We start from the raw sequence: 12,217 nt of genomic DNA, 5'->3' as shown, positions 1-12,217 counted from the left end.
TTTACGACAAGCTTAGCGCTGCTGCAGGCCTATTCTTTTAACACCCTGACCTGCATGGTGCCTCTTAAAGTTAAATTTATTCTCAAACATAAACTTTGACTGGATCATTTGTAGAGAAATAAGGTTCATAATTTCTGCTCAAAAAGAAATCATACATGACACTGATATATATGTTCTTTTTTTGTTCTTAAGATTGCTTTGCTTTATTTGTAAAATTTGTTCTTGTTTACAGAAAAAAAGCTATAGAATAGTTCACATTACATACTTTATGTACTAAACAGTCGATCAATATCCTCGACAGATCTACGTAAACTACACAGTATATATAGACATATATAATTTCATTAAGACGATGTTTAAATACGGAAATTTTTCAAATTCACTGTTACCTGTTTGTCGACATATATTTGCCATTGTACAGAGAAACTTTATTTTTAAACCCAAATAGTGAGTCTTATATAATTACTTAACATTCCTTAAAAGGAGGGCATCAATTATCAAAAAAGTGGTGGACGGATGGCAAAACAACCCTTTGAATTAGGTAATAATATCATTAAGATAGAATATTATTAGTGCATGTTAACAAAACGTATAAAATAAGATAGTTGAACGCTTTAATTTTATCATTTTAAATTTTCAAAAACTAATACGTTATAGCAGAGCTTGCTGGAACTACGCAGACTTTTTTATCGCGCTAGATTTCTCACAAGTTGGCTTCTTTATGTTGCTACAAGATTGAAGGAATCACTAAAGAAGTTTTATGGTCGTCATCAACTCGTGAATCAATACGGTGTATCCATCTGCACAATGGAAACTGATATGTTCAACGTGACATGGCTTTCCTCTCCTCTTTGGTCTACACCGGATTTGACTTTTTATGTGCAACTCAGCAAGTTTTTCTAAAAAAGCAGTTTTAGTTGAGTCCGAGTTGTTTATTTACGTTTGTTACTTTGCGTGTCTTTGTGTGTTTTCCATTTCTGGTCTTTGTCCCTGGTTATATTCTTTTGATATCCGCCAGAATCCTTGATTATTCTTTAACAACACGATTTCCTTCATTGTTCAAACTGAAAGTATATCCAAATATGAATTTTGTGTAAACAGTGCCAAAAAGCCTTATGAAACATGATTTAAATGTGGATGCATATTTTGAAACCCACTGAGAATAATGGTTATATTATCAACTTGGTGCTGTATACTTACGGCCAAAAAAGCATCAATATCCATTTTGTACCTTCATTTTCAGGAGCTGTAAAACAGCAAAATGACAGCTTCATTTGCATATACTTTGTAAAAGCGATTGAGAACCTAACCAGTCACAGAAAATATTCGCTAGTTTCGATGATTAAATTTAAATCGAATCAAAGATTTTACAAGATAGTGTTGGCCAAAATACTCTTCAGTATAATGTCCAGATATTTACGAAAACAATGTCATCAATATAACCCATAATTCTTGGGTACATAAAAATTGCCAAAGGATAACGAATCAAAACGAAACGAAAAGAATCTATAAAACAGTATCGAAACGAAACCATTCGAAAAAAATTAATCAAAACGAAACAAAAACAAAAACATAATTAAATGATACAAATCGAAATAGAATGAAACTAAATTAAATGAAATAAAAGAAATCTGTCAAGACGTTTGCCAGTATATAAAAACCATATTGTTTTCCTATACCAAACAATTCGACCCAAAAACATTTCAGACCATTAAAACCCAGAATTTCTTACGAATGCCGGCGACCATTTCGTCCAATAAACATTTTAGACCCTGACAATTAGGATAATGCTGTAGGATAATTAATATTTAATAAGTATAATTACAAAATTTGCTATATTTGAAGGTTATCTGAGCTGATAAATCAAAGGTGTTTTTAATTAAAATTTCTTCGGGAGCATTAAAATGTTTCACCTTCGTCATAATATAAAGATTGTTCATCTGTCGTCCGCCATCATTCCCAATCTATGAAACTAATAAAATAATTAGAACATAATTTGATAAATATTTAACTTCTCAATACGTTTGAGCTGTTGTTACTAAATATACAGCATGGGGTTATGGAAGAGTTTAAAAAAAGAAAATTAAATATTTCGGGGTTAAACTTTTCAGCATAAAATAGTTTATCAATGAAGATATTTACCAGCAATTAGGTTGAGTTATTGTCCTATTTGACTTCTTTGCTATTTTATAAATTGATATTTTCAAAAAATATTCACTGACTCTGTAAGCGGATTTTTACCGAAATTAGTGGACATATATAACCCTTCAATGATCTAGAGATTTTTCCACACGGATCAAGAAGTAGTTTTTACGGAAGATCTTGTGGACGTATAACGTAATATAACTTGTTCTCGTCGTCTGTAGGCCATTGGTTCTGTGCGTTTACATGTACATTTGTTGGTTTTTCCTTATAAAAACATTCAATAAGGTTCCAAACCATAACAGGGTGGTTTATTTAAATTTTAGGGTTATGGCTAGAAACATGATGGAATTTTGCGTCAAAAGAAAGTCAAACTCAAGAAAAGCAAATTGATGTCAATGGTATTCAATATTTTGTTACCAGAGGACGGGTTAAGACTTCAAAAATCAGTTTTCAATAATCATTCAGCTGCTTACCAAAGGTGTACCACTAAGGCTCCCGGGGACTTCTAGTTATTGTTTGCAATCATATCAAAGAAAATATATTTAATTTAGAAATTTTGAGTCATTTGGTCGATCATGTCCAGAATGCATGAATAATATATCATTAGGTAATGAATCTATCTCGCAAATTGAGGACAGGAGTAAATCAAAGGCCGTGTGCTACGTGCATATACAAGCGTTTTGCTCAACATAAATGTGGTTCGAGTGATCAATTAAATAAATTGAGAAAAATGCCCCGAAAAAGTTTCATTACTATTACTAACAACAATACTATATAACAACATACGTAACAAAATTGTATGGTTTGTTTAATTGCTCTCATCATACGTTGTATCCAATATTATCTTATCGCCACAAACCTCAGCAGAATAAAAATAAGTTCAAATTTATTTATAATTTTTAAAAAGAAGCACACACACACACACACACACACACACACACACACACACACACATTCATTTGTCATTGGAATCAATATACATGATATATCTTCGACTAAAAAAATCTATTTAAAATAGTTTGAGAATCAAAAAAGTCAATTTCAATTGAGAAAAAAGTTTCATCAAATCGACCCTTATCAGGTAGACATTAAAGAAGGTTGAAAGTTCGAATATACAGTCCTGTACCATAAATTTATTTGAACAAAAGAATATCGTCGTGATGAACAATATATAATTAATTAAGGAGTGGCAAGACATAGGAAGTTGGATACTTGAGTATTGTTATTGTGTATTATGACATCTCCCTACAAAATATTAATGAATAAAAGTTAACTTGAATTGTACTCGAGTGCTCAGCCTTTCGATAAAATCCTCGAGTATTTGTTTCCACCCCTTATCGCCATTAACACTGTTACTCATATAAATGTATTTTTACGAACGTGACATAACCAGATAGGAAAAAATTATTAAGACATACTTGATATAAACACTTAGAATTCGATGGTAAAGGAAAACTATTGATCAAACGTTACGATAAACGTGATTACTTTTCATTCAGAATTGTCAACATTCCTTTCAACTGTGGCAACATCCCTTTAGCACATGCGTATGTAGTGTTCATATCACAACTCATACGTTTTGCCAGAGCTTGCCGAAACAACGCAGATTTTTTGTCTCGCGCTAGAACTCTAACAAATAGGCTGGAACTGGGTAATGTTGAAACAAGATTGAAGTTATCACAACAGAAGTTTTATGATCGTCATCATGAACTCTGGATCATTATGGTGTATCCATCTGCACTATGAAAATTGATTTATTCAACGTGTCATAGTTTTCCTTTCCTCTTTCGTCTACCCCGGACTTGACTTTTTTATGAGCAACTCACGGGTGTTTCTAGAAAAGCAGAGGACACATACCCTACTGTTGCACCTGGTCCATGCTCCAAGTTTTTAGTTGAGTCCGAGTTGCTCTTTTGTTTTTGTTATTTTGTATGTATGACTGCTCTTTGTTGTGTATGTCTGTTTTCCATTTCTGGTATTTGTCCTTGGATTACATTATTTTGATTACCGCTTTAACCTTGGTTTCTTTGATTATTCTTTGAACCTACCTAAAGCGTTTTAACCAACATTTAGCTTCTTCCTTATCAGTTGCAAATGTATTACCCTGTTTGACTTTGAACTGTGTTTTTGATGATCTAACCCATGTAACTGTGTCATTCAATAATTTTATTAACCACTCTTATTTCACCCATATTTGCTGATTTTCAGGGTTTTTTTTATAATTACTGACATCAAATAGTTATCAGTCACTGTTTGCACCTGGTTCCATGAAAGCATCAAAGATTGATCTTTTCCACTTAATGATGATTATCACATGTTCAATTTTATTAACAGTGCTGATTATCAAGTCAGTTGATGAATATCCCTATGCGGAAAGACAGTGCCTCAACAAGTTGTTCACCTTTTTCATTTCGAATGCCACATCCAAGATTTCCTACAAGTTGTTTAGCATCATTGTTATCTGCTCCTACTTTTGCATTAAAATCTCCAATAACTGATGTCATGTCTTGGGATCTTAGAATACAAAAAATGCCAGTTTTATATAAGTTTACGTTATCTTGTGTGTATCAATTTGATCCGATGGAGCAGTGTAGAGAATAGAGTCGTCACATTCTGAGACGTTGTATATATATAGGTCTGAACAATTCCCAACAATGTTAGAACTGTCAAATTTACGATGCAAATTTTGGTCCAGCGCCCTAGACCACTCGGCCAGCTAGGCTATATAAAAATATAGCTTTCGTTGGCCGGGTCATTATATATATAAACGTCTCAGAATGTGACTCTATACACTACACTGCTTCATCGGGTCAATTTGATACAGGGAAGATATGTAAACGTATAGTAAGCAAATTTTATATTGCTGCTCGGACGTTAAACCCCCAAAAACAAACAAAACAAAGAAAGCAAATTTTGACAGTTCTAACATCGTTAGGAATTTTCCAGACCTTTCTATACGTTTACATATATTGTATAATATTGATTTGTTGTGACATGCATCATTAATTTGATCCTCTATCCTACATAATAACATCTAAATGAACTGCCCCGTACTACCATACATCGTGTACTAAGTTACAGCCCAGACAGTTCTAACATCGTTGGGGAATTTTTAGACCTTTCTATATATATATAACATGTTTATTTAAGGCACTGAAGAAGGTCATTTGTTGACTGAAAATTTTGCCCATTATATACTTTATTATAGTGTGTTAACATCTTTATCGGTATCGTTGTACAATCCTTTAGACTTATATTATATATATATACATATATATATGTTTTTACCTGTTGAAATCACAGGTGTTAAAAATCGAGAAGTTTCTTTTTCTTAAATGGCCGTCAAAATGACAAAAAAAAAAATCCACATTGTTTGATTTCAATGAAATTGATTTCTATGTTAAACGTTGCATTTTAAATTTAATGGCAGTTTCAGATTTTGTCCAAGCCGTCCATTTACCGGTTTTAGCGACTTTTGTGTTTTCTTGGAAACACAGTATCACTTTTTCATTCGCCATTTAGGAACCTGAGGATACCTATATGACTTGCTTTCAAACACAACTTAAATTTTTTATTAAGTCGTCAACCACGACTTATTGTTTTTCCTGGGTTTCTTCTTATTGTTATTGGTATTATAATTCGTTTGTTATAAAAAATTCTTGGAAATGTCAGCTCTTTTCTCCAAAGAGGCTAATATGAATGAAATGAAACATCACAGGAAGTAAAAACTACAATTCGAAAGATACAAATCTAACAAATTTGTTTTTTCAATTGCCCCCATTTTTTTCAAAACGGTCGCCGAACGAAAAGGATCATATTTTTGACACTGGAAATTTTGAACTAAAAAAATGCTGACCAGAATTCAATCGAACTAGATATAAATATGAAGCTTATGAAAAAAAATCGGGTAAAACATTCCGTTCAAAATCGCTGAAAACACGTTCGATAATCAGAAATAATCAGATTTTTATTACAATTGATATCTAGTATCTTTGAGCCGTCCCGAGTAAGGATCTGCGGCTCAACAAATAATTTGTACTACGTATCGGCCGCCATTTTCAAAATTGCCGTCTAAGTTCAAATTGTCCGATTTCGATGAAATTAGATATCTAGGTTTTTTAAACCGTCCCGATTAAGGATCTGCGTATCAATCGATAGTTTGTACAACGTATCGGCTGCCATTTTCAAAATGAACATTTGGGGAGTTTTACCCACATATTTATACCCCCATAAAAAAGGTTTGATCGGGGGTTTCGCCCAAAAAGAGAGATAGGTCATAATATAGGGCATTTTAATATATCGGAAGAAAAGGCAGCCAGCAGGCTTCAAAAAATGAGGTGGTGGTAGAAATTCTACCACTATGAACTCTATTTCTTCATGCAAAAGAAAGTGAACCGATATTTCAAGTGTAGCCATGGTAACAAAAAAAAGAAAAAATGGCCGATTTTGTGTGATTTTTCAGGTGTTTTTTTTTATTTCTTAAGGAATAATGACTTAACCAAACTTAATAGATATATAAAACTATTTAAGCGTGAATAAATTCATATTTTGGATTACACTACAAGATCAACATCTAAAATAATGTAAAGATGTCTTCAGAATCGTGTGAAACTTGGTATTTATGATTTCGGATTTAGTGAACAATCGGGAACGTTAGGGGACTAATGTGACCTGCTTGAAAGCACAATTAAAAACTTATAATTATGGTCTAAATATTGGACATTGCGATATCTCAGAAAACTACGTGACTAGGACCTTGAAATTTGGCATAGTCGTAGAATTTGGACATCCGGTGACGTTAGGCGACTTTCACACGTCTAGTGGAAACGTAAATTTAAATTGTTATTTTTCTTATCATACTTCTTCTGAACTTAAATATATCATGGCGATTTCTCAGAAACTGTTTATTCAATTCATTCTTAGCCAAGAAAGTCAAACATGTTAAAGCAGTGTACAAGCAATTATCGGAATTTCAAAATGGCTTCTGAATTCAAATTGGCCATCGAAACAAATCCCGGAATTTGTTTTTTATACAATTCTATAAAACTGGTAAAACTACTAAGTTTTGTGAAAGTCACTCATGTAGCTGTTTTAACCTAAAGACATAACATGCGTAATTTTTAAAATGGCTGCAAATATTGACATTTTCCATTGTTTAATTTCAATGAGTTGATTTCTAGAGTGAAAATGGCACATCAAATTGTTGGATTTCCATAAAAAAAAATTATCATAAAGGTAAACATGGCATTTTAAATTTAATAGCAGCTCCAGATTTTGGCTGAGGCCAACCATTTTGTGTCTCGTCTGCAAACACAGCAGGGTAACATTCCTTAAGCCCGACGCCCGGGACTAAAAAAACTGAACCTCGGACTTGCCGTTTTACAATGAAATAGGTCCGTCAGACATGACAAATCTAAAAGCAGCGCTAAGCTTGTCGAAAAGGTCGACTAAATAGTGCTCAGAACAACTGGGTTGCGTGCCCCAGGTGGTGGAATGGGGTACCCCTGGTGTGTTACATGCTGGGGTTGTCAGGCTATGATACGGAAAACCTGACCGCAAACCATAGTTGTGTACCGTGTTGGGAATGATGCCACGTTCCTCGCACGTTAAAATACCCTACTGTGGTATTCTTTCGGAGGCTAAATTGCCCGACCCTATCCACCTCTCCCTATTTCTTCTGTAGTGATGACTATAATCTTGTAGCAACATAACCCTGTTCCAGAAGCCTATTTGTTAGAGTTCTGTCGCGATACAAATAGTGTTGGTATTTTCGGCAAGCTCTGGCATAACCTATGAGTTGTGATATGAACACTCCATACGCAGGTGCTGAAGGGATGTTGCCACAGATGAAAGGAAAGTTGACAATTTTGAATGAAAAATCATCACCTTTGTCTTAACGTTTGGTCAATTGTTTTCCTTTACCATCGATTTCTAAGTGTAGGTCAAGGTATTAAGCGGCCATTACAGTGTCTGTAGTATCCTTTATCTCAAGTTCTTTGGGTTATATGCGAATCAAATCCCCGAAATTAGGATTGTTTAAATATAATACGTCATCTATATAGCGGAAACTGATATTAAAGGATATTAAAGGATCTAGCCATGCGATATCAAATCAGCTATGAAGTCAGCATCATAAGAGTGAAGGAATAGGTCAGCAAGTAAAGGAGTGCAATTTATTCCCATTGAAATGCCGACTATTTGTTGAAAAACACTTCCACCACGCTGAACAAATATGTTGTCGATTATAAATTCCAGCATTTTGTAAACAACACATATTAGTAGTGGTTTGATATTGTATTCAATGAGCTATTCTGCTTTCAAAAAGACATATACTAAAATTGAAATAGCGACAAAAATACATGCAAAAAGTACCCAGTAAGATAAAGGTTCAATTGTGTTTTAGGTACATCTGCTATAGTTTTTAGGCTCTACAACGAACAATAACAAGACTGCTCCTTTTCTCGAATGTCTGAAAATAAGTTCTTAGTGAAAATCAATATCATAAGCATTGCATGATGTTTATAAGATATATGATTCATTTTATTCGTTCCATTAGCATTACATCAAGTCTATATGAAATTGAATGCCCAAACATAGTTCATTTTATTTGTACAACTGGTTTTAAGTTAAATCGACACAATAAACGGTGTCAATAAGATGTATTTAAACGCACTAGGAAGTGTATGTGGGGTAATGACAAAATTGTGTTTTTTTTCTTTATTACAACACACTAGGTTTAGTATAGGCTACAAATCATGAAGCCGTTTTATAAGTATGCTAATTTGACTTTCAGAAAATGATATAGAAAAACCAATTCCAGCTCCACGACGAAGCATCGCCGCTCAAAGAGCAGAATTAAAGAGGAATATGTTTAGGTTACAATAGCGCAATTATGTCTTCTTGGAATTCTGCCAGATCTTTACCCCAACATGCAGCCCAGTGGAAAATACAAAAACGTTCACGATTGGTGGATAATAAAAAAGATATTTTCATGAAAACATTGTACGAACACTAAGGAACCAAAAGTATCGAATTTGAAAGCTAACCGCCCATATATGTGTATTTTATGGAGCACTTAAGGCTTAGGGTAGCTACTGAAAAAATGATGTTTGAAAAAGTATCCACCTTTTTGAACCTTAATTTACGCGCAGAAACGCCGCATGACATGGCGGTTTCTATTTCAAAATTTAAAAGCTATATGGGTGCATTTTAGCAACATTGCGTTAAATTAGAGAAATTTCACGCAGATCTATTTTTAGATTTAAGTGGAAGTGAGGACCCCCCCCCCTCCCCAATACGGAAATTGCATGGTGAATAATTGCGCTCTTGTAAAAAAGGAAGGATTTAGAATATCGATAATTGATACTCCTGGTCTGTTTGATACCAAACTTCCAGGTGACGAAATAAGAAAGAGTATCATAGACTGTATTCAAATGACTCTTCCTGGTCCGCATCTCTTTTTAATTGTTATCCAAATTGGCAGATTTACCCGAGAGGAAATTGAGGCACTTGATAACCTTTTCCACATTTTCGGCAATTCAATGGAGTTCCATTCAGTTCTAGTTTTTACAAGGTATGACGACTTGCAAAGGGACGGTATAGGAATAGAAACCTACATTGAGAAAGGAGGTGAGCAGCTGCAAACCTATGTTAGAAAATGTAACAATCGTTACATTGCAGTTAATAATTTTGTCGAGGGTGAAAAGAAAATTGAGATGGAAAGAGACCCAATTGCCACACTATCAAAAATAGCAAACGAGAACCAATGGCAACCATATACCCACGAAATGATAGAAGAAGCACAAAAGAATGTTCAGCCATTGCTGGAGGTAGCAAAACAAGAAAAAGATACACTCAACAAGAAAGAAGTCGAAATATTAGAATGTCATTATGACAACATTCAATCAAATCTTAGTAACAAAAATGAAGTTTTAATGGCAAAAATTCGAAGCTGTACAGAAGAAAGAGACAGGTTACTAGAAAACAAGCGTTTGCGTATAATGAAAGGCAAAGAAATCTCAGATACCGCTTCAACTAAAGACGAAATCGAACAATCAGAACTGAATGACATTGAATGACGATTGGAAGAGACATACCATGAGCTAGAACAGCACAAAAAAAAACGTTAGGAACTTGAGTGCGAATACGTTGAAATAAAGCGGAGAAGAAAGAAAAAAGTCAGATCTTTGAAAAAACATCAACATGAAAAAATGATGAGCGATCTTCAAAATGTAAAAGATGAACACTTTAAAAATATTGACACTCTCATGCAAGCTATTGCCATCTTAAACCAACAGAAAGACGGTGTAGACCGCGAACTAAAGATGGTTACGAGCAAAGCTGATAAGAAAAGGCTTACAGCAAGAAGAACAGAAATTATAAGACAGATTGAGAAGGCTGGTCATAAAAATGTTATGTATATTGGAAAAATGATAGAAAAATCAAACAATATTAAAAAACAGTTGGAGAAAAAGGGAAACATTTGCCCAATCATGTGAAACGTGAAACGTGTATCGTGAATCGTGAAACGTTGGAACTAGGAAATTGAAGTGTAACATAAACTATAAGCTGAATGCTTGTTAAGTAGAACTATAGCTAAGAATCATGCAAAATGTGATACATGGTTGGAAAGCCTACATATTTTTATTTTTGATATCTTGTTTAAAATGCTTTAGTAAACAGAAATTAACATTTAATTTTTCATTATAACCCGTGCTCATAGGAAATAAAAATTGTATAGAATGCACTGTAGAATTCAAAAGTAAGAGTGATAACTCTGTAAATGACTCTCAAATACAATAGAATCTGTTGGATTCTCAATGTTGATTATCTCCTAAGAGCAGGCAGATTTGAATGAATAATTACACATTTCATTATATAGATCCATAAAACAACTTAATTACAAAAATAAAAATATGTAGCCTTTTTTTGGGGTGTATCACATTTTTCAGATTTTGCATGATTCTTACAACTACTGATAACTACTTAAGGCGCAACCCGAGGACTCAATACATGATAAACTTATAATCCTGCAATGATATGTTATGTTATGCATACGTTCTCCATGGTGTTCCATATATCGTATGTATCGACATATTTCATACGTTCATTACGTATGTCAAATAGAACAATAATTGGGTTCAAAGATCATTATAATTATATCGTTTGAAACAATCCCACCGTGAAATAGAGAATATCATTGTACATTTGCTTGGCTTTTAATACTTTATTTCCTCCCTTTAATCCTTAATGCGACTGTGTAGATATGAATCAATATTTTGTGCTATGTATATTAAAATTTAAATTGTTGTTTTCTTGTGACAGATATGCTTTTCATTGAACCTTAACATTTGATATCACACGTGGAAATTATCTTCTTAGTCACCAAGGAAAACCCGATGCTACAGACACTGTTGATAAGGGAGCAGTCATCATTTACCGAAAGGGAGAGAGAATTATAGGGTTGGCATTTTAACACTATATTGCGCTTTTTGAAACCACGAAAATTCAAACCCGTGCATATGTTCCCTTGACAAAATCCGCGAAAATTCGCATCTGTGAAAATTAATAGATTTACATTATGTAATCGAATTTTTAAAGAAAGGTGGGGTTAATGGACTTTGTTCCTAAGTTGAAATGCAAATACTTAATTTCCAAATGTTTGATACAGGGAATAGATTAATAAGATGCATGTGCATTGGTTTTATTTAGACTGATTTTATAACAATCAAAGTTTTTCATAAGTGTGCCCTTTTATTCAAGATATGTCAGTCAAACAGTGTATGTATTGCTGTCTAAGAAAAACAAATTACATAGTTCAATCGAGTGAATCAAATTTTAATTCATAACATATATATGATTTGAAAGTCAATGGAGTGTTTGTAGAATTGTTTATAGTACACAGTATATAAAGTATATAAAGCACGGCCCATTTTTATCCTCCTGTAGGCTAAAAAACACTAATTCCACTTCCAATAGGCTTCTATGCTAATTTCACAATATTCAATGGCTTCTCTGGACTTTACCTTAACTTTAACCTGCAGATGACTATATATCAGCATGATTCTACATA

At 33.6% G+C, this 12,217-nt stretch overlaps 1 protein-coding gene across 1 annotated transcript; it reads left to right on the top strand.

The window, feature by feature from the left end:
* The first annotated feature begins 348 nt into the window (after positions 1-348).
* On the top strand, positions 349-12,086 carry LOC148596522 (GTPase IMAP family member 4-like). The gene is made up of 2 exons (XM_088562854.1): positions 349-541; positions 8,939-12,086. The coding sequence occupies exon 2, from the start codon at positions 9,453-9,455 to the stop codon at positions 10,221-10,223; it is 771 nt and encodes a 256-aa protein (XP_088418980.1). The 5' UTR covers positions 349-541; positions 8,939-9,452; the 3' UTR covers positions 10,224-12,086.
* Positions 12,087-12,217: the final 131 nt, after the last annotated feature.

The sequence above is a fragment of the Perna viridis genome, chromosome 15 (genome assembly GCF_037379345.1).
Source record: "Perna viridis isolate PV_CMFRI_1.1 ecotype Kerala chromosome 15, ASM3737934v1, whole genome shotgun sequence".
Lineage (NCBI taxonomy): Eukaryota > Metazoa > Mollusca > Bivalvia > Mytilida > Mytilidae > Perna > Perna viridis.
Note: the sequence above shows the minus strand (reverse complement) of the source record. Positions and strands in the feature narration are given on the sequence as shown.

What these genes read in the sequence shown, in the direction of transcription:
- LOC148596522 (XM_088562854.1), top strand. Translation starts at nt 9,453, where the DNA reads ATGGTGAATAATTGCGCTCTTGTAAAAAAGGAAGGATTTAGAATATCG.